This window comes from Anabas testudineus, chromosome 8 (assembly GCF_900324465.2).
Source record: "Anabas testudineus chromosome 8, fAnaTes1.2, whole genome shotgun sequence".
Lineage (NCBI taxonomy): Eukaryota > Metazoa > Chordata > Actinopteri > Anabantiformes > Anabantidae > Anabas > Anabas testudineus.
Window position 1 is genome coordinate 10,721,052 of NC_046617.1, and position 21,918 is coordinate 10,742,969.

Below are 21,918 nucleotides of genomic sequence, written 5' to 3' on the forward strand. Positions count from 1 at the left end.
TCAGGTTATGTTTACAACTGACCTCTGCAGGAAAATGCTCTTGATGAGATGCAAACTCAAGAAAACACACATATATAAATTAAAATATGGTTTTAATATTTGCAAACAATTACACAGATTACATATTTCAAGTTAATTATTTCTAGTTCTTGGGAAGGGAAACTGGCAGCACCAGCACATTTAGAAATGGTGTTTCTTTTCCTGATGCAACAACTGCTGGCTGCAGTTTTTCACTTCTTCCTCAGTCTCTTCATGAAAGTCACTTCATCTCTGTTCCTGATCCCGTAGCTAAAAATATGAACACATTCAGAAATGAATAATAATATTTATAAAGTGCAGATCACAATTAAACCACGTGATCATTTTAATTTAATTTCATACACTCACTCTTTAAGCCTCATCTTGTCATCGTCAAGCTTTTCTCCTTGAAATACTAAATGATAAGTTCTCCAAACATATCTCCTGTACAAAAAAAGAAAGGAAACAGTGAGAATGTTATAAAAATATTATAAATAACTATAATTTTTTATGCGTGTTTGTGTGTGGGTGCATGTGTTTACCAGCTGATATGTTTCACACCTCCTTCTCGTTGTTGTTTCAACTCCATGAATCTGGAAATGGCCTTCTTCAAGTCGAGGACAGTAGCATTTTGGACCACCACTATGGCTTAGGGGGAGAAACATATTTCAAAAATGTATATAAAAAAATTATAAACACACAAAAATATAAAAACATCCTTGTGGTGATGCCATTCTTTAAATAAAATACATTAAAAAAAACACAAGCTGAATGCATGGAGAACATGGAAAACAGCACAATCCTTTTACTTACGCATTATTTCACCATCTGCTTTTAAAACCCTAACAGTCATCGCCTGGCCGTACTCCAGAGCAATCTGGGAATTTACCTCCTCCAGAGTCACCTAAACATAGATCACGCTTCAGGTTCATGTATAGCATGTTTCTAATTCAAACTTAATCAATAAAATGAGGCATAAAATGTGAATGTTCTACATAAAATGTTAATTAATGCTAAAACAAATGCTTAATTGATTGATAAACAGAAAATGGATTAATCATTGGTTAATCGTCATTAACAAATCAGGCCTCTGAATGTAAATGTCTGCATTTTCTCTTGTGATTATATGAATGTAAACACATGCATACACACACACACACTTTTTTTTTTCTTCAAAATGTTAACTTTTCAACTTTAGTAGCATCTATTTCAACAAAACAACTAAAACAAATTACATATTAAAGGTTCAAACTACCAAAGGTAGACCATCATACAGTACATTACTGCATTAGAATTACTGATGCATTAGTATCGTTACAGCTGGTAAATGTGGTCACAATGCAGTATCTACATCCGCAATGTAGATACTAAAGCTGATAAATGAAGTGGAATGAAAGTACAACATGCAGTATAATGCATTCAAATGTGCTTAATCTATATGTGTATGTGTTTTTGGTTTTTCCATCACAGACTCTCTATGGGGCACAGCACACCTGAATTGGCAGATCACAGAGTAAAGGATCCTGCACAAGCCGAGCAAGGCCCTCTTCGAAAATATCCAGGATCTCTGAGTGAGGAAGAGCCTCCTCATCTTCCTCCTCCGCCTCTGGAGCTGTCGCCTCTGTCAGGTTTTCATCCTCCACCTCTTCATCCTTCACAGTCGGTCCTCCTCCAGCACTGTCCTGACTCTGCTCCTCCATCAGCAGGCGCCACAGTCATTCAGCTAACAAATGTCCGACGTAAACAACTATAAGAAACTACAGAATTTAATATTAGACTCGGATTTAACAAACACTGCTCACAACCAAGTTCATCTTAAAAGTATGATAATCAATGGAAGTAAACAATGTGTTCAGCACAGATTATCTACCGGCGGAGCAATGTAGCTCGTTATATACGGTTCCTCTTCGTGTAAATAAATCCATACACTGCTTAATAATTTTACTAACCAGTAAAAAAATTGCAGTTATTCGCTTTTATTTAACAGCAATATTATGTTGAGTGTGGTTGTTGTTTTATTAGAAAAACACTCTCGCTTCATATTTTGTTTCCCACCGGACTGTAAAAGGGGAAGCACTCATCAGCTGCACTTCCGCTCGAACCACATGTGCACGTTTGTTTATAGCACGTAAACAGCTAGCTGTCCTAGTTCTGTGGTGTCTGCTGTTTTAATTTAAAGCTTCAAGTGCATACATTTCTTGACTAACATGCTACTCTTTTGTCCGACTTGTGGAAATGTTTTAATTGTCGAAGAAGGGCAGAAGTGCATGAGGTTCGCCTGTAACACCTGCCCGTATGTACATAACATCACAAGAAAGGTCAGACAAACAATGACGATACACATTATGTCACTTCCAAGTCATATCTTTAATCAGGGTTGTTTCCAGAACAATGCCGCTGGTTTCACATGTGCATAGATTCCTCTTGAGTGACATGTTTTATCTCTCGTACAGGTGAATAACAGGAAGTATCCGAAGTTGAAGGAGGTGGATGATGTTCTTGGTGGAGCTGCAGCTTGGGAAAACGTGGACTCAACTGCTGGTATGTGACAACCAACCTTAAATAGAACCGTTTCTGGTGTGTAATGTCAATGCATGCATTGTTCACTTGGAAATGCTGGGTGGAGACCTGCACACACAACATGTTTAAGTTCTTCCCAAAGATTTGGACTGATTAAATAAGGGGACTTGGACTTGGAGGACAATTGCAAAAGTCGTAGCTTGGATTTCTCCAAATGTCTGAGTTCAAGTGTTGCCCAATTCCCCACGTACATGTAAATTATCAGCACTGGCTGTCCACAAGAGCCTGTCTCCTTACCATGGATTTATGGCAGAAGCCATAAATATTTGCAAAGTCACTAAAATGCAGGAAGATAAACAATGGATTAGAAACAGGCTGTCATAAAAGAGCAATTTTAATTTAATCAGTCAATGACTAATGGAGTCTAAGCAAACAAACCCTTTTTTAGAGTTGTATTCCTGTAACACCATCTGAAAAAAAAATTCTGACAGAGTAAATAAAACCTTTTGAAGCATAAGGTTGGATATATCTGCTCCCTCCCATCAAACTTAGCTTATTAGTTGATAGTGGATTTTGAGGTCTGTTTTGGATCTTTTGACTCCCTCAAAGCTTTTTTTCAGTTTTACTTTTTTATTTGCCTGTGTGATACTTGCATCCAGATCTTGCTTCTTTTGTCAGTGCAGTGTTTCCACTGGCAGCGGCTGACACATAGCCCATCTACTTCTACTTCTACTTTTGGCTGTTCAATTTCAGTTCACCTCTTGTCCACACTCTCCGTTGTTCAGGACCGTTGACCCCAAGTACTTAAAGTCAGGCACCTTCTTTACCTCTGCTCCCTGTAACCTTACTATTCCACTTGGTTCCCTCTTATTTACACACAGTCTAACCTCATCTGTCAGCCTGTCCTTCACCAACACATCCATTACTCTCTTCCACAACTTCATTGTATGGCTCATCAGCTTTATTCCTCTATAGTTTCCACAGCTCTGCACATCTCCTTTGCTCTTAAAAATTGGCACCAGAACACTTTTCCTCCATTTCTCAGGCACCCTCTCACTCTCCAAGATCTTCTTAAACAAACTAGTCAAAAACTCTACTGCCACCTCTCCTAGACACTTCCATACCTCCACAGTTATGTCATCAGGACCAACTGCCTTTCCACTCTTCATCCCCTTCACTGCCCTCCTCACTTCACTCTTACTAATCTTTGCTACTTCCTGATCCACAACGGTCACCTCTTCCACTCTTTGTTCTCCTCCCTCATTTATCAACTGTTCAAAGTACTCCTTACATCTTCCCATCAGACTCCTGACACCTGTGAATACATTTCCATCCCTATTTTTAATCACCCTAACCTGCTGCACATCCTTCCCATCTTTATATCTTTGCCTCACCAACCTGTACAAATGTGTAAAGTTCACATAAAACAACAAAAAGTAAATGGTACTAAGAGCTGGAAGAATAATTTATAACTAATTTGGTTAATTAGCAATTGGTTAATTGGTATAAAAAGGGCATCTTAGAGAGTCAGTCTCTCAGCCACATATAATCTAGAAACTCAATTACCTTTTTTCATCCTTAAAATATCCTCACTTTAATCAGGTTGACATGCTTCCTGTGTTCTACTGTGAATAAAATATGGGTTAATGAGATATGCAAATCTTTGCTTTCTGTTCCTTTGAACATTTTTCAGTGTGCTAGCCTTTGAATTGGGAATTGGGTTAAGTAAAAAGAAAATAGTGTTTGCAAAGTTGAAATTAACATATATGAAAACCTGGATGTGCAAATATACAGCCCTCTATCTGACATTTAAACAACTCAGCTTTGTGCCACCTTCTGGATGTTTTGGTAGTTAAATGATATAATCTCTAGGTTAATGAGGTTGTATGCACATATACAATTATGTGAAAGTGAAAGCAACCAACAAAGATCGGACAGTGGGACTAAGTTGTGTGATAAGAACTGCATGTGTTGCCAGCTGCTATGCTGTTATCATTGTGAACAAAGAATTGGTATTTTAAGTACTTAAACTGTGATTTTCAGATTTTTAAAAACTGCATTTTAGCCAGCAGCAGCTGTAAACAGGGAATATGAGGAGTTTTAAACTATCAGCAAAACTGTCATTCCACATTATGCCCATATTTGTATTTAAACTCTGCCATTCCTTCCTAAATTCAGGGATGTCATTGAACGATTAGCTGTTCGAATGATGGACTGAAAAATGTGAACATTTCATATTCTGAAACATTTCTTATGCATTATTTAGCATGTTTTGTTTTGTTGTTGTTGTTTTTTTTCATTTAACAACCACACTCATTACTTGCTGTTAGATTGGCACATTCCCTTAAACAGTGTCAAATTCTTATAGCAGGTACTCATCTAATTCCTGAAGTGTGTTTAATACTGACTAACTAAATCTGTTCTGATTCTATCACTAAATACTTTAATTCAGCAATTTAACATTTTGGATAAAACGCAGTACACACACAGTTTTGCATTTGGGCTGTTGCCCATGGAAATGTTCCGTGTAATAATTTGAATTTTACCCAGGCGAACTTCTGCAGCTGTACCGTTTTATACATAATCGTTACTGTCTGTTAAATAATACATTCGTGTCAATTCCAGCCGTTCTAGTTGCTCCAGACTAATGCTTTCCATTTGTATCTTTTTATAGAAACGTGTCCCAAGTGTGAACATCCTCGGGCATATTTCATGCAGATTCAGACCAGATCTGCAGATGAACCAATGACTACTTTCTACAAATGCTGCAATGCGCAGTGTGGACATCGATGGAGAGACTGACACCTTTGCACAAAAATTATATATTTAATTACAAGACATTTATTAGTCCTCACAACTCTTGTCTGACATTTTTGAGCTTTTATTTATTGCCAACAGGCTCTGGTAGATACGGAAATTCTTCTGATGATTTCAAGTTTGCATAATTTCTGTTCTGTGTGAAACATCTTTCTGGGTATAATCAATTTTCAACATAATAAAGAGTTTCAATGACAAATAATGTTTGTTGATTTTTATTGATAAAATAGTACCTGTATACAACAGTCGAACAAATTCTGACTTACATAGATATACATATCACAGACATTTAGAGAGCAATGCAGACCAGCATTATTCACAACAATGGCATACTGTACTTATATAATAATGCAATCCTTCAACTCAAACTTGACCTTCTAGCACATCTTAGCTGGCCTCAAAGGATCAGATCAGATTTTCATAGACTCAAACTATTCAGTGACATTTATTTTGATGTGTGGCTCATGCAGACAAACTGCACTTGGTGAGCAAAGGTGAATGGAAGCTTGGGCATGCTGTGGTGGAATAATCCCAGCAGAATCACTGTCATTTATTTAAAGCTTAATCCTAGGAAAGAGGTTACTATCTCTATTTTTTATTGCAGTATTAGTCAAAAGTCATCTGTATTTGTTATATCTAACATGCATCTGAGCAATGCAGGTAATATTATTGGGTTGACGCCAAATTAGAAGGGTTTTAAAAATGAAACGGTGTTGAGTGATAAAAGATGCCACCACTGTCAACCAATGCCTCTATTTTAAACTAGGTTCCTGTCAACTGTGCCACCACCAATCAGCCAGCAGTATCTGTGAGAAAAACTGATGCAAACTGCTCTAAGACTCAACATATGGCCAGAGAGATGTCATGCAGGGTCTCCTTCAGTAACAATAAACCCCTCTCTGTCAGCTCTACTCTGACTACAACTACAGTGTAAAGAAGTGCATGTACAGTGGGATTCACCCAGTAAAGGCAAAATTGAAACACTGCTTTTACTCACGAGATTGTAAATCACATTATTTTTGCCCCTCAGATAAATGATTAGCTAAGGTTAATAGTTATCAATTAATCAGAGAGAGAATGTGAAGTTCAATTTAAGTGCAAATGTTAGCTTTTTTTCTATAAACTAAATATGTGGTGAGTAGAGGGCATTGATGTGAAACAGCTCAACTGCAAATCACTCAGTTTGTAACTGAAGCCCAGAAGAGTAACAGATAATTATCAAGTAACATTGACGACGGGCATTCTGAAACAAGCAAATGAGAACAGTTTGCTTATTATCTTACATTCAAAAAGGTGTAATAATAAGGGAGAAAATGAGGTCTGTTAGAACAAGACAAAAATGTTCACAATTCTCAGTATGAATTTGTTAAAACGATGGATAAATTATTAGAAATAAAAAAATAATGATGCTCACGCTGCATGTGTGACTTCACTTTCTTCTGAGCAAGATTCACAGATTAATTCAAAATAAAATAAAGTGACCATTTTCACAGTTTTCTCCTACTGAGTCTATCCATAGATTTTTTATACAGGATCAGGTGCACATATCTGCTGCCTATCCATTACTGGATGTTGTAGTGCCCCACATCCTCTGTAGTTTAGTGAGAATCTGTACATTTCAAATGCATATTTATACATAAAAGAATTATGATGAAAGGTATTTACAGTAAATGTGAACTAATGAGAAAAACTGCACTTACAATTTAAGAGGGCGACACAACACTTTGCAAAAATGGGGGGGGGGGTAAGCACTACCAGCAGGAGGAGCTGTGTGTTTGTTTGTATGCATGTACATATCCCTGTGGCATACAGCTGTCAGAGGTTAGCATATACGCTTGTATGTGTAAATGTAGCCCTTGCAGTACGGACAGGTGTGTGTCACATCCTTTAGGTCATCAATCAGACAGGGAATCAAGCAGCAGCCGAGATCACACCTGAAAATAAGAACAGACAAACATTATATTGCCAAACATCCGCACATGGTTTTATATATCCAATGCCCATAACCAAAGAAATATGTTCAGAGGAAGGATAAATATTTTTCTCTGGATATGCAGAAATCTGGAGGTAAGGACAGATAACAATAAGTCCTGCAACTTAGCTTCACTGCAAATATGCAACAAACAGGATAAAATCAAGAACTCTTTTGATTTGCATGTGTCACATCATGAACACGTGCATAACTGCTGAGAACAAGTTGTTAGTGTGAACCAGCATACAGTGAAAATACATGATTGTGAGTCTTTATTTTCAGATATTTTTAGGTTGTTCTGAACATTAATTAAGATTTCAATATCAACACCTAACGGTTCAGAATTTTTCCCTCCACCCATTATTTATAGTTGCTTGCCCAATAGAGGTTTAAATGAGGCTGGACACTAAACTATTCGCACCTACAGGAAAAGTGATTAATCTGGACTACCCAGAGGAACCCCATACAAACAAGAGGAGAATATTTTAACTCGCTGCCCCTACTAGACAAAATACAACTTATAATTTACTTACCCTACAAAGAAGCAGAAGAGGCAGAAGAGTGTGTTCATGAGGCCAATATCGTGGGAGATGCGGGTGACGATCGCTTGTTGACAATGCGGACACACAGTCTGCACCGGTGATGTCTGGAACATTTCCCCCTGCAGTACAGTCACAGTGGTGGCTGCTCCTGGAGGAGCCAGGACGGTCGCTGTGTGACCACCCATGTGGACAAAGTGACTGGGACCAGGGCCCATCTGTCCTGGCATTGGGTGAGGAAAGTGACCAGGTGGCGGTGGGTAGTGGCCACCTGTCAGGAACAAAGTCAAGTTAAAGTATGTCTTTATATATAAATGTAGACATACAAAACAGAACTAAGATTACAGACCAAAACTGTAGACTGAAGAAAACAAGTGGCTTGTGAAGTTTACCAAGTTATAGTAGTGATAGATACAATGCAGTGTATCTATCAGCTTGTTTTGATGCTTTATGTGTTTACTGTATTAGAAAATATGCAGACTATGTGCAGCACCTTGTGGTGGTGGTGGCATTGGCATGGGCATGGGCATAGGTCCTTCCCCGGGGACATGTGGTGGAAGGAAGCCTGGCTGTGGGCCTTCATAGGGTGGAGGACCATAGTCTGGAGGCAAGGGTTGTCCCTGTTGAGGAGCAGTTCTTATAGGAACTGTTTCTGCAAGATCACAAACGTATAGAAAAAAGAAAAACATAACACTGAAGACAGCTCTCCACAGGTCAGAGTCAACAAATGAAACTAATTCATAATGCAATATCTGAGATCAAAGTAGATCATAGAGGGTTTCTGCAGGTTTCATTGAGTCCAGACATTTTACGAATGAAAAGTCCACAGCATCAGAGCTTTTAATGATGCCGCAGGTTCAATGTACCATTTTCAGTACAGGTTGACTTAAACTTGCACTTCCCGATATTAAGTAGATGAAAGTAACAAACAATTACTCGTAGACATGTTCTGTTATCTCAGACATGAAGGATTGTGAGTTAGTGAACTAAATAAATCTGTGATTGGCAGCCTGATAATTATTCACAATGCAAAGTGACAAGCTGAAAATTAACTTCAGATTCATTCCCAAAGAGATGTCTGTATCAAAGGTGCTCAGCAGTTAGCTTTAAGAAATATACTGTATATAATAAGCAACAAAAAATAGCAGAAGATGATATCAAATGTGGATAAAACATATGTTTATGCTTTAACATCCTACTGACTTTGCTGCTTGGTGCAAATACTGCAGGTTCTGTATGATTATTAAAAGTTGATCTGATTTATTTATTCCAACTGTTTATATCAACTGTAGCTGATGCTAGATCAGCGGGTGTTTTTGTTACAGATGACATCTCCCTTTGTTCAAGTTGTAACCAAAAGATTTTACATCATTGTTACAGAGTGAGGCTTCTTATAAATTATAAAATCTTTTTTTTTTTTTCCTGGCTTTGGAGTTTTGTCTTCCCAGAGATATGCAGTGAGTATATGAGCAAGTTTTATTTTTGGCCTTGGATCTATTTAATCCGGTGAATTAATTTTAATTTCAATTAGTAAATGTGACATTACATTATCAAGCGTTTAATTGTATACATTAAAATCATCATCTTAACCTACACACGAGCAATTAGACCTATAAAAATGTTATTCAAGTACATAATATAAAATATCACATGTAATACATTCATTATAATTGTTTGCCGGTTTCTATGTTGTCATGTTTTTGCTGTTCTTGGTATTAATTTGTGATGTGGTTTAGATTCGTTCAAGCTGATACCTGCAAATGCTAAATTAATGTCACTAGAGCCAATCACAACTCTAACTAGTAGACAGTTTGAACTGCCAGGTGCCTAAATATCACAGTGCATTCCAGGTACTGTTCTGCTTCATGAAAATTTGTGAATAAGGGAATAAGAAGAGTACTTTTTAAACTAAAGCTAAGGCTATTTTTAAGTCTCCATGGTGACAGTTTAATAAAGCCACAATGATTTGTCAATAAGATTTACCACAGTCCTGCATGTTTAGTTTTCTTACCAAGTCGCCCATTCTTCTCCTCAATGAGTGGAGCACTGGGACCTCCCGGGTACGGGGGAGGAGGATCGCTGGACATGCTGGCCGGATATCCGTACGTGGAAAAGGGTTAAACACAGAGCTCCTCTCACAACTCTCCTGTGGACTTTGCCCTGTGAGAGTAAAAAAAAGCGCAGTTGAAGTCCTGTGGTTCATTACTCTGTAAGACAGAGTTCTCCCAAGTTCTAAAATGTTCCAACAACAGTCAGATAATAAAGTACTTGGTGTAATCTGCAACAGATCTAATTAGAGTGCCGTGTAATTACATGCCCACTGTCTCAAAGTTGTGTTTATGAAAGATTTAATTTCACAGAATCAAAGATGAGGATCATTTCAGTTTCTGTCTGACAAACTAAGACACTCACCATAATTTAAAATGTGACATTTGTACACAAACTAAATATACTGATTTATAACATACTATATACAAAAACTCAATATTTACACTTATGCTCAACCTACTTTACCAAACCTTTGAAATAAAGGCTATTTATACAGTAATTGTGAAACATATGTGTTATAATGCGTTATACATATTACACATGGATTATTAACTAAATCTACTGGGCACTGTGTCACAGAGGTGTTGCTGTCTCTCTGTTATTATGATTAAGGATATGCATATCTGTAGTTACAACATCACCAACAACACAACATAATAGTTTATAGTAATTCACCCCTGGCAAACAATACTATATGCAAATATTCATATTCACAAAAAAAATAGTTAAACAAATGTTTGCCTCATGCTACAATGGAAAGACAGATTTGACCAAAATTTATTTTGACAAAAATAGGGCAAAGATCTTTAAACAAAACAAATTATAAATTGGTTGACTAATAGATCCTAATATAGTGTAAGAGATACACTAGAACATAGTGTCATTTTAAAGAACTTGAACACTTCAATAGGCAGCCAAAATAAAAATAAATTTAAAAAAAGTCTTTATTTGCCTTAGTGCCTGGGGATTCCCACTTCACAAAAGTAAAACAAACAACACAGGAACAGTGTGGTTTTCTGTGGGTACCAGTTATAAATAAATGTCACATCGTTAAAGTTTGCTGTGAGGCTTTGATTGATTGATCTTACAGTAGGACTGAAACGATTCTCGGCCAACTGTGAGCTAGCTGATGGTTTTAATCCTTTCCCAGATAATCCAGCTCAATCCCACTTGCACAACTAGCTAACCATGAATATCTTAGTTACGTAATAGAAGCGAGTGAAAGTCAGCAGTGATGTTATCATTAACTAGGACGTGCAATGCAGATAGTTGACGTTATTATCATTACTGTGATTGTTATGATCGCAAACACTGACGTGGCTACATTGACTGACACCGTAAGGTTAGCTAACACTATGGAAGGCAACCCAGTGTGATGCTAACATTAGCTATGTTACTAGTGCTAGCTACCATTTACTAGCAAATCGACAAGATTGAGTTACTCCTACCGATGGTGACTATTTTAATAAACTAAAGAACGATTGAAAGCATGCGTCTGTTTATATTCAGCTTGTTAGATAAGTGGGAAGTTTCGTTTGTTCAGCTAAAGCTATGCTAATAGCTGGTCATGTTTGCTATCTGCCGTTAGCTCGCTAGCCAGGCGTCGCCACTCTAAACATGGCAGATTAATGGTGTAAAGAAAAGGCCGGAGACGTCTGCGTCCGTGCTCTACATGTCTATAAAGCTGTAAAAACACTGCAGCTGGACGCGACTATAATGAGGCAGTTGCCATTGTGGTGAAGGCAAATTACCTGGATTAGCAAACGCAGGTTGCCCGCGGTCTCACTGAAGTTTGACGTTAGCTGCTCCAGCCTCCGGACGAGAGTCAACATCCGACGGATGTCACACAACAGCAAGCCACGGAAATTAATTTAATCCAAAATGTGAAGTGTGAAACATTACAGACTGCTAAAGTAGACACTAACATTGAACATGCATCACGTTGTATCATACGCTATACGCAAACCAAAGGTCACATTTGATTAAAATCATACCAACACCAACAATAATAACAATAATAATAAAGATTAGGAAAACAATACTGTGAATGCTGAACAGCAGTATTAAGTTATCTAAAAAACATCACAATGAAAAGTTGACAGGAGGAAGAAGTTGTCAAATAAAACAAAGATTAAAGATTAAAAGTTGACCATGAGAAAAAGACAAAAAGAAGAGGAAAGACAATAAATAAAGGCGAGGCCAAAAATATATGGCAGAAAAAGATTATTATTATTATAATTATATTATTATTATAATTATAATTATTTTGTTAACTGGTGCTTTGAATATTTCAAGCCACTTTAAGTTTTACCTTTTAGGTTTTAGGTACGACGGCTTTTATTGTGAAAACAGGACTCTTATCGTTAATAAAGAATCCTTTTATTTTGAAAGTTGAAAGGTCATTCATGGGTTAGAGATCACCCATAAAAGAGATAAAAGATTTAATAAACTGACTTAAAGGGGGAAAGACGCAAGTGTCTGCACCCGTTTAAAGCTTAAATGACGTTTCTACGGCAAAGCATGACGCTACAGGAAGCTGAGGAAAAAGTTTTGATAAGAATATGAACGATTATTCTCATAGACGGCCATTTAAAAAAAATGAAAAAAATTAAATAAACAAAAGTTAAAAAAAGTGAAAAGTAAGAAAGTTGTATATTTTATACCATAAAGACACCCTTTGATTTTGAAAATATGCATCATTACTGAATTCGTCGGGATGGGAATCTGATTGGCTTGATAATTATTTTAACATCTGACAACATACTTACATTTATTATCAATACTAATCTATATTTATAAAAAAAAAAAAAAGCATACATATTCAACACAACCCGATAAATACACAGGTTTTGAAGGTGAAAAGGCCCTGTCTAACTAGACGTGTGCACTGCCCTCTTTGGGTCACAGTGAAGAAGTGTAGTAGAGTAAATTAGTGACATTTTGGTTAATGCAGACTTTGAAACTGTGATATTTTGATATGATATGATATCAAGCGAATAGCTATAATTCGAACGCATTATGACCATTTTTAATAAAGTCTAAATTTCAAGTAATAAAGTCGTATGGTTGAGAATGAATCAAACCACACTAGCTCGCTGCACTCATTTAATAATTATGGATTTTCCTCACATTGTTTAAAGTAGAGCAAGTGTATTTCTTTGAAGGCTGCAGCTGGAAGCGGTGCAGTTTATTTGAATGTTACCTGTGTTCTTTTGAGGATCATTTGCTTTAGATGATTAGAAGATTTTACATATTGCTGTCTAGCCTGTGAATGTCACAAAATGGTACTAATATAAGTAAGTGAAGTGCAGTACAATAAGCCAATGCATGAAGTAGCACAACATGGAAATAAAGTAGAAATACCTAAAATTACATTAAGTACAGTATTTGAGTGAATGCACTCAGCTACTCTCCACCACTGGTCTCTCCCCCTGCTGCTCCCCGGCGGGCGGTCCCGTCACGCTGATCGAACGCCCCTCACTTTGTGGCGACAGCCAATCACGTTGACTCCCTGGTGCGTTAGCACAGCTCTGGCACAACAACAGCTCGTCGCTATTTGTTTCCTGTTAGCATTAGCAACAAAAGCTTCCTCCGATTTACGGAACCTGTGAAAATGTTAAATGAGCGATAGCGTTTTCCTTTTGGTTGATGTTATCTTCGCCTTGGCGATAGCGTACGCTGAAGGCAACGCCAATCTGCTGCTGTCGCGCCGTTAGCTGCGAGCTAACTGTAGCTAACATCGGGCAATCCAGCAGGGAAAGATGGGGTCCATCCTGAGTCGCAGAATCGCTGGTGTTGAAGACATCGATATCCAGGCGAACTCGGCCTATCGATTTCCACCCAAATCTGGTAAGTGATTGGAAATCTGATTTCGCAAAAACACGGTATTCAAAAGCAGGAACAAACATTGAAACAGCGAACACTCCCTAGACAGCCCAGTTATTATCAGCAATATAACGTTAGGTTAGATAAGGAAAATGAAACATGGAAGAATGGATGTGACTGTTTTTGTTACTCAGAAAACCTTTTTACAGTATGGTTATTATGTGCCGCTACCAGAGATTGTCAGATCAAACCAGCATGGTTCATTATATGTCATGAGATTTTAGGTCAGTGCGTACTAGTGAGACATTAGACAGATTTTAGCTAAGAATACAATGTTTAAGGGTTTTATGTGTTTTAAAATGAGTTGGTCTTACACTCACATACCGATATCTACACACTTACTGAAATTATTTTAATAATAACATGGAAGTGTTGTGTGTCTAACTGGAAAACCTGCCCTGAAGGTTGCTGTTTTGAGTTGTGCATTAACCACATGTGAGCATCATTTCTTTATATCATTATATCATAAAATACTTCAAATTCCGATTTGATGTTGGGCATTATGAAAACAATCTTATAATGAGAAACTTAGATGGTTTCTCTGAATGATGTCTAAGATAGTGACATTTATTTTCTCTTTTGCAGCCAAATAATTAAATTTTTCCACACAGATCACTTTAAGTAACTGCACATGAATTGAGTGATTGTTGACACTGACAGAAATGTAAAGACGTACAAAAATAAAATCTGCAAGAATGGAAATAAACAATGTCACTAATATTCATCTGTTTAATCTCGTCCTACTTCCAGGAAATTACTTTGCCAGTCACTTCTTCATGGGAGGAGAGAAATTTGACACACCACATCCAGAGGGTTACCTTTTTGGAGAAAACATGGACCTGAATTTTCTTGGCAATAGGCCAGTGCAGGTCGGTATCATATGCTACTTTACACAGGTGTAAGACTGCTACTATTGTCATTAAATAATGTTAATCATTTAAAATCCAATATCCTAATTTATTCCTCTTGTTATTCTACTAGTTTCCATATGTGACACCTGCACCCCACGAACCTGTGAAAACCCTGAGAAGTCTGGTTAACATTAGAAAGGACTCTCTGCGTTTGGTCAGGTAAGGATAACAGGACAATATTACAATACAGTGAAATTAAAGGAAAGCTTAGTTTAAAAGCACCAAGTTTCACATATGATGAACTAATGCTTATGAAACATCTTAATTGTAGGTATAAAGATGACTCTGACATACCCGTGGAGGATGGTGGAAAACCAAAGGTTCAGTATGGCGTGGAGTTCACTTTTGATGCTGATGCTCGGGTGGCCATCACTCTCTATTGCCAGGCATTTGAGGAGTTTTCCAATGGAATGGCAGTGTAAGAAATAAACCAAATACCTCATTTTTAATGAAGAGTTCATTTTTTGTTTTGCTAAAGCTTTATGGTTCAGAAATTTAACCTGTATTTTTCTTTAAAAAATACATTGATTCATCTTTTCTGAATTGCACAAAGGGGATGCGTCTATTTGTCTTTTATAAGACATTCACTTGCTAAAATAAAAGAAAAGATGTGAACAAACACTGATGTAGCAGCTTCAGAGTAAAACATATGCTAGAGATGCTAGAGACATTGAAACTTCATTTCACGGGTAGAGAGATTCAAGCCCTGGAGGACAAAAACTAGAATAGATACGGTGGGTCCTTAGCAACCACTAGTCACCATGGATACTGCAGCTACAACCTAGAAGAAGATGAAAGTCGTAGTTCATGCTGAAGTTATTGTGTTATGATGAGACTGACAGATGAGTCATTTTTCTGGAATCATAATGATCTTTACTGCTACAGTTGAACTATGCTTTTCAGTTTTGTTTATTTTTGTTTTTCTCCAGGGGCATTAATCATTTAATTGATTATTTAAGGCTGACAGGTTTTTCTTGTTGTGCAGACAAAATAATAGTGCATTGGAATGTCAGACTCTGTCATCGTCCTGCAGACTGACCATTTTCTGTTTTCTTTCTGTGACTTTTTGTGTGCAGGTACAGCCCAAAGGATCCGTCAATGGTTTCTGAAACTGTGCATTACAAACGGGGTGTGAGCCAACAGTTCTCTATGCCATCTTTCAAAATAGATTTCAGCGAGTGGAAAGAGGAAGATGTAGGTATCTGCATCATTTGGTTTGTTACTGAATCACACGTCGCAAATTTAACTTCTCGTATTGTGTAATATCTGCTTAAAATGACATGTTTACGTCTGGATCCGAGAATAGCTCCTTTTGTTTGAACGCACCCATTTTTCATGTGAGCGAAAGTATTGGAAGGTTTTAGGCTGGCCAAGTCAGTCTTCCGACTTAAAGTCTTTAGAGCATTTTGCCTGCCAAAGAGTAGACTGAAGGGAGTAACCACCCAAAATAAACTACAACTGAAAGACGCTGCAGTAAAAGCCTGAAAAAGCATCACAAAAGAAGATTTGGACGTTTGAACGTTTGGTGATGTCAACCGTTCAAAGGCTTGATGCAGTTATTGCTAGCAAAGGATGTGCAGCTAAATATTGAAAAACATGAACCATTAATGGGTTTTGTGCTATACTCTAAGTTGTATATCGGATCCAGACATAAACACCTGGAAATGAGCTGAAAGGTTGATCTTTTGTCTCATAATTATCTTTTGATATCAATCCTAAATGTTTTCAAGCACCAAGTAAAGGACCTGGCCTAACGTTTCCAATACTTTTGGAGGGGAGTGTAGATGCATGTCCTTTTTCCTTTTAAACTGACTTATTAAACCGTAAAATGTATTTATTTCTTCCCGGAAAGCTGAACTTTGACCTTGACAGAGGAGTGTTTCCCATGGTTATCCACGCTGTGGTAGATGAAGGGGACGGTATGTCACCAGAGCTGCATTGACAGACATGACATGATCATTTGATCTTTATCAGTCATAACTGGTTTTGTAATAACCAAATTACTGTGTGGGTTTTTTTCTTTAAGATTGCCTTGGACACGCTCATGTACTTTTGGCTGCCTTTGAAAGAGTATGTATGCAGATAAATGTAAATAATTTAAGATGATTCAAAAAATTTTGGATATAAGCTAAAATATGTTTTATTTTTGTTTGTTTTTTACCTCCAGCATGTGGATGGCAGTTTCTCTGTCAAGCCCCTGAAGCAGAAGCAAATTGTAAGATTTTTAACTTTCTTTTTTTCATTATTTAGCTGGTTTTTGAAGTTGGGAGTAGAATACGTTTGATCCTTTTAATATGAGTCCTCGTTATTGAACACAGTTTGAAATGCATATGTGTATATGATATCCCACAGTTCACTCTGTATGTTAGGACAAAAACCAAGCTGTGAATGCCAAGGGACTGATAATCCAAGGGCATTTTGAGTGAAAATGTGCTTGGACCTCATTGTGTGATGAATGTGACACTTCTGTTTCTGTACCTTTTTTCTTTTTAGGTCGACCGTGTGAGCTACCTCTTACAGGAGATCTATGGGATTGAGAACAAAAACAACCAAGAAACCAAGGTTCAGTGGGAATTTACCTTACACAGTACATAAATCACAAAGCTGTAAATGTTGAGCTATATTTAAATTTACCATCTTGTGATGTATTTCTTTTTGTAGCCATCAGATGATGAGAACAGTGACAACAGCAATGAATGTGTTGTCTGTCTGTCTGACTTGCGAGACACACTCATCCTGCCCTGCAGACATCTGTGTCTCTGCAACTCCTGTGCAGACACACTTCGTTACCAGGCCAACAACTGTCCAATCTGCAGGCTGCGTAAGAAGCAATAAATTATACTTATTATTCATGCTATTGGAAAAGCAATGTCAGAGTTTTCATAATGAAACTGAATAACCGTGTGTAATTGGAGCTGTTGTTCTACTACTCAGCCTTTAGGGCACTACTGCAGATCAGAGCTGTGAGGAAAAAACCCGGAGCTCTTTCTCCTGTGTCCTTCAGCCCTGTTCTGGCTCAGACGATGGATCATGACGAGCACTCTGTAAGTCTTATCACATCTGTGTGTAATCAGCTAAATTGGGCTAAGATATGCTGTAAAACAAATAATAATAAAAATAAGGAAAATTAGGAATGGATTAGGGTTGCATGATGAGTAGAGAAACAACAGCAAAATCATGGCTGAGTTTCACAAATGTTAAAATAATATTAGGTAATACATAAAATATTTAAAACTGAAAATATAATCGTTAAAATGTCAAAAAATAAGAATATCATAGATTTATACCATAGTTTATTGAGTAGCAAGCTAGTATGCTGTGGCTAAATCAATGCTTCAGAGTTAAAACCTTGTACCCAATAAGAACCTGATGAAAGCAGTGAACAATGCTACTGGAAGAAAAAGTTGCAAACTGTTGTTGTATGTGAAATGTTGCTTTTCCAAAAAACTAATTTGTTCATCTTGCATCCTATATGGTCATTGTAGCATTATGCAACCTATCAGATATTTTTCCATGTTATACAGCCTCTGGAATGTCAACTGAACTGACGATTCTCCATCTCTAAATGGTGGTGCTCAATCTTTTTTCACATTCTGTGTTCAATAAGGATGCATTTTCACCCACAGTCCTTGTGTTCATCTCTTTGCAGAGCTCAGACTCTGTTCCTCCCGGCTTTGAACCCATTTCACTGTTGGAGGCTCTAAACGGTTTGCGCTCAGTGTCTCCTGTCATCCCATCTGCTCCTCTGTATGATGAAATCAACTTCTCAGGAGGTCTGGGAGGTGACAGCAGACAGCTGAGCTCTCCAGAGCATTTAAGTGATGGGAGTCTGCAGAAAGGCAAAGTCAGCAAGTCGCCTGACAGGTAAAGTCACAATGAGAATGGTTATATGTATGCAAAGTCTGTAGTGTAAGTAAGTGTAAGTAATCGGGCTAGGAGAGGATATTTTATAACATGTAAAACTCCACTCTACATCTGGCTTGGTCAGTAATCAGATTGACAATGTGAAAATATTTCCCTCCCCACTTTTCTGATTTCTACTCATTATTGTTTTGTCTCCTCTCCCACTCCAGCACCCTTAGGTCCCCATCCTCTCCCATCCAGGAGGAAGATGAGGAGAAGCTGTCCGAGATGTCTGATGCTCAGCCACACACCCTCCTGTCCAGCAGCCCCGCCCCCACAGATGTAAGCTAATTTTAGCTAGTAAGCTAAGATGTAAAACTTTAAAACTTCTACTGCTGATAAAACCTTTAACACGTTTTTTTTTGTGTGTCATTCCAGGCCACCGCAACTGAAGACGCGGCAGAGTCTCTGTCTCCAGATGATGGTAAGTCTTCTCATTTGGCACTGCGTAAATGTCATTAATGTGTTTGAGTGACACTGACACTCTTGCTGTCCTGCATGATCCAGAGGACAGGATGCATTCTGGAGGAGACATCCTGCAGGACTGCATCAGCGAACACAGCAGCTTGACCAAAACGGAGAGTGACCCACAGGGCAACCTGTCTTTGCCAGGTGAGAAATCCTTTCATTTTGAAAGAACAAAGACTGTCAAGACCCACAAACAGGAAGAGAATGGAAGGACAAGGAAAGAAGGGGAATAGTTATGTGTTAAGTCACAGAAGAACAATATAGACGTCTACCATCAGATAATCCATCGACTGCAGCTCCTACAATGATCTGGTTCTTGATTGTTCGACTCTTTTCCAGTTGCTAAATGTCTTTTCTGGTACTCTAGCCTATTGACTCTCTTCTTAGTCTGATACTTTAATGCTTTAATTCACTTTGCTTTGCATCTAACTGTTTTCCTAACACTCCTCTCCTATTACCTTTCATCATGTCCCTTCGTACTGCCTCACTTTGGGTCCTGATTCCCAGCTCTAGGTCCTGACTCCTGCTCTATTGGTATGGAGGAATAACTGTGGTATGTAGGCTTTCCTGTCTGCTCTGTCTCTGTGTATACGCTCTGTTGTTCCAGCTGCAGTCTGTTCTCCATGAATGTATTCAATCCTATCTATCATAGCTAAATCAAAAGATCCAGCAGACATTATTTGTGAATTTGATGCAATAAGCCAGATTCATGAGGTTGTGTCCTGTGTATCTATACCGAGAGTGATGTTGCATGTATGTTGCTTCTTCCTCAGGCTCATCAGAGTCAACAGAAAGCCTGAAAAGTCAGAGCACAAACTGCTCTAGCCAGCCTCTCCTGTGTGCTACGAGCAGCCTTCACATGGAAGATGAGCACTTCAACCCCTGACTCTGTTCTTGCCTTTTTTCCCTCCCATCCACCAGAACAAAATTATACTTTAAAAAGATCATCCCGTCCCTCTGTTACTTTTACATTCCCACCCCCAGCCCAGTCTTCTGCTTCTATGAACAGCAAATAACGGGCATGTAACAAAATTCACCAGGACGAGGGAGGACTCTGTTTATTCCATCAATGTCTATGACATTTAAAAAGAAATTTCACTCATGCAAAGAAGCTTTCAGTACTTTACTCTGTAACTGATCTTTAAAACGAAGTGTGTTGTTTCCTCAACTCTGAAAACATAATTTAATTTTCAGATGGTGTTCAGCTTTGTGTCTTAGTCAGAGTTGTGATCTAGTAATTTTGGATTCCAGAGATATTTCACTGCCTGTCATGGTGGTACCTTTAAGCACACTTACTTTATATTAACTCTGTATTAATTTGCTTGACACTAAAATCAGAACATTTTATAAAGACAGATTTTATTTAACTGTTATATTCATCAGACTTAACTTGTTTTTCCCAGTCAGATCGATTTGGGTTATGAACAAAAATTTGAAAACATACAGTGGCAAGAAAAAAATGTTTTCTGCAATAATTTGTCATAAAATCTGATCTGATCTTCATCTAAGTCAAGAGGTCACGCAAAAAGATCTATCATGTCTATATTGAGAACAACCATAAAAACTCAGTGCGAGTGGAAAAAGTATGTTAGTTTGAATAATGACCCAGAAAAGCTCATTGAAGTCAGGTGTGTTAAAAAAAATTAGTTTAGAGGTGTGGGCTAAAGCTACTTTTGAGAAGGATCTATGATCACAAATTGCTGATTTATATAAAGCTGGAAAGGTTTACAAAGTGATGTCAAATACTTAGAAATTCAGATCATTGCAATGTAAAGTTTGGTGGAGGAAACATTGTGATTTGGGCCTGCTTTGCTGCATCAGGACCTGGCCAGCTTGCAATGATTAGGGGGAAGATGAATTCCAAGGTGTCTCTAAAAACTCTTAATGTGAGAATATCTGTACGCCAGCTGTAACTCTGTAGAGGTTGAGTGATGCTACGGGACAATGAGGTATTTATAACAACAGAATGGCTTCGGAGAAACAAAATCCACCTTTTGGAGTGGCCAAGTCAGAGCCCAGACCTCAACTTAATAGAGATGCTATGGAGCGACTTGAAGAGAGACACACACATATGACACGCCCAAAGAATATGACAGAGCTAAAGCAGGTCTGCAGGAAGAATGGGCTAAAATTCCTCCTGAACAATGTGCAGGTCTGATCCACAGCTACAGAAAGCGCCTATGACACATTAATGCAGAAAACTATGAAATTTCAAAAGGTTCACATACTTTTTCTTGCCACTGTATTTCTCACATACCTGTGTGTCCAGTTGAAGTGATTTTGCACTCTGACAAAATAGTTTATAATCCATTCCTTATAACAAGAGTTTCTGAGATTGTTTGAAGTCGTGTTAAACATCTACATGTCCACTTTTTATTATTTCAAATGATATATCTATGTATCTGAACTGTACTAGAATCTTGTGTAGTTACTTCCAAAATGGTATACTTGCATATTATATAGAAAAAAAAATCCTAAGACTGAAATAGTAGTTAATATGGACATTATTTAAGACTTTGATAAATAAGATCTACAGATCCATATTCTAACAGCTGAACTCAAAGATAGCTAAAGCCTGCAACAAGCATAGACGCTCCAGCTACAAATAGGCTGACTCCGTATGGCACAGTAATGTGCTTGTCATATGTGTGGCAACTCTCTGTACAGTTTTTTTTTTTTTTTTTTTTTGGCAATGCCAGTGTCTGCTTATGTGATGTAGCTACAAAAAAAGAGGTCAGATGTTTGTGTGGCTGCAGCACCGTTACTCATTGGTCCTGTATGTGAAACACCATGCATATAGATCTATGTGCCTTGAATCAATATGGCTGCCTGCTTG

The 21,918-nt window shown here is 37.8% G+C and overlaps 4 protein-coding genes across 4 annotated transcripts; 2 read left to right on the plus strand and 2 right to left on the minus strand.

Moving 5' to 3' along the window:
• Positions 1-95: 95 nt before the first annotated feature.
• snrnp25 (small nuclear ribonucleoprotein 25) lies at positions 96-1,870 on the minus strand. The gene is made up of 5 exons (XM_026355809.1): positions 1,512-1,870; positions 832-922; positions 561-666; positions 388-462; positions 96-288 (listed from the first exon to the last, which is right to left on the minus strand). Exons 1-5 carry the CDS (start codon positions 1,716-1,718, stop codon positions 231-233), a joined length of 537 nt encoding a protein of 178 aa, XP_026211594.1. The 5' UTR covers positions 1,719-1,870; the 3' UTR covers positions 96-230.
• Positions 1,871-2,110: 240 nt separating this feature from the next.
• polr3k (polymerase (RNA) III (DNA directed) polypeptide K) lies at positions 2,111-5,710 on the plus strand. Its single transcript, XM_026351096.1, has 3 exons — positions 2,111-2,336; positions 2,472-2,559; positions 5,213-5,710. Exons 1-3 carry the CDS (start codon positions 2,226-2,228, stop codon positions 5,338-5,340), a joined length of 327 nt encoding a protein of 108 aa, XP_026206881.1. The 5' UTR covers positions 2,111-2,225; the 3' UTR covers positions 5,341-5,710.
• cdip1 (cell death-inducing p53 target 1) lies at positions 5,555-11,791 on the minus strand. The gene is made up of 5 exons (XM_026351083.1): positions 11,667-11,791; positions 9,878-10,026; positions 8,360-8,518; positions 7,861-8,137; positions 5,555-7,289 (listed from the first exon to the last, which is right to left on the minus strand). The coding sequence occupies exons 2-5, from the start codon at positions 9,951-9,953 to the stop codon at positions 7,178-7,180; spliced, it is 624 nt and encodes a 207-aa protein (XP_026206868.1). The 5' UTR covers positions 9,954-10,026; positions 11,667-11,791; the 3' UTR covers positions 5,555-7,177.
• A 1,622-nt stretch (positions 11,792-13,413) lies between these two features.
• mgrn1b (mahogunin, ring finger 1b) lies at positions 13,414-20,595 on the plus strand. The gene is made up of 16 exons (XM_026351146.1): positions 13,414-13,764; positions 14,551-14,669; positions 14,782-14,870; positions 14,983-15,129; positions 15,788-15,905; positions 16,564-16,630; positions 16,738-16,781; positions 16,879-16,926; positions 17,205-17,273; positions 17,373-17,532; positions 17,646-17,755; positions 18,361-18,575; positions 18,785-18,896; positions 18,993-19,038; positions 19,122-19,226; positions 19,856-20,595. The coding sequence occupies exons 1-16, from the start codon at positions 13,677-13,679 to the stop codon at positions 19,966-19,968; spliced, it is 1,650 nt and encodes a 549-aa protein (XP_026206931.1). The 5' UTR covers positions 13,414-13,676; the 3' UTR covers positions 19,969-20,595.
• The last annotated feature ends 1,323 nt before the right edge of the window (positions 20,596-21,918 follow it).

What these genes read in the sequence shown, in the direction of transcription:
- snrnp25 (XM_026355809.1), bottom strand. Translation starts at nt 1,718, where the DNA reads ATGGAGGAGCAGAGTCAGGACAGTGCTGGAGGAGGACCGACTGTGAAG. An exon ending in TCTGTGATCTGCCAATTCAG is followed by an intron (nt 923 to 1,511) that starts GTGTGCTGTGCC and finishes ATCTATGTTTAG; the next exon opens with GTGACTCTGGAGGAGGTAAA. An exon ending in GACAAGATGAGGCTTAAAGA is followed by an intron (nt 289 to 387) that starts GTGAGTGTATGA and finishes TCATATTTTTAG; the next exon opens with CTACGGGATCAGGAACAGAG.
- cdip1 (XM_026351083.1), bottom strand. Translation starts at nt 9,953, where the DNA reads ATGTCCAGCGATCCTCCTCCCCCGTACCCGGGAGGTCCCAGTGCTCCA. An exon ending in GGAGAAGAATGGGCGACTTG is followed by an intron (nt 8,519 to 9,877) that starts GTAAGAAAACTA and finishes GTGATCTTGCAG; the next exon opens with AAACAGTTCCTATAAGAACT. An exon ending in AATGCCACCACCACCACAAG is followed by an intron (nt 8,138 to 8,359) that starts GTGCTGCACATA and finishes TGTTCCTGACAG; the next exon opens with GTGGCCACTACCCACCGCCA.
- polr3k (XM_026351096.1), top strand. Translation starts at nt 2,226, where the DNA reads ATGCTACTCTTTTGTCCGACTTGTGGAAATGTTTTAATTGTCGAAGAA. An exon ending in TACATAACATCACAAGAAAG is followed by an intron (nt 2,337 to 2,471) that starts GTCAGACAAACA and finishes TCTCTCGTACAG; the next exon opens with GTGAATAACAGGAAGTATCC. An exon ending in AAACGTGGACTCAACTGCTG is followed by an intron (nt 2,560 to 5,212) that starts GTATGTGACAAC and finishes ATCTTTTTATAG; the next exon opens with AAACGTGTCCCAAGTGTGAA.
- mgrn1b (XM_026351146.1), top strand. Translation starts at nt 13,677, where the DNA reads ATGGGGTCCATCCTGAGTCGCAGAATCGCTGGTGTTGAAGACATCGAT. An exon ending in TGTGGTAGATGAAGGGGACG is followed by an intron (nt 16,631 to 16,737) that starts GTATGTCACCAG and finishes TTTTTCTTTAAG; the next exon opens with ATTGCCTTGGACACGCTCAT. An exon ending in TTTTGGCTGCCTTTGAAAGA is followed by an intron (nt 16,782 to 16,878) that starts GTATGTATGCAG and finishes TTTTACCTCCAG; the next exon opens with CATGTGGATGGCAGTTTCTC.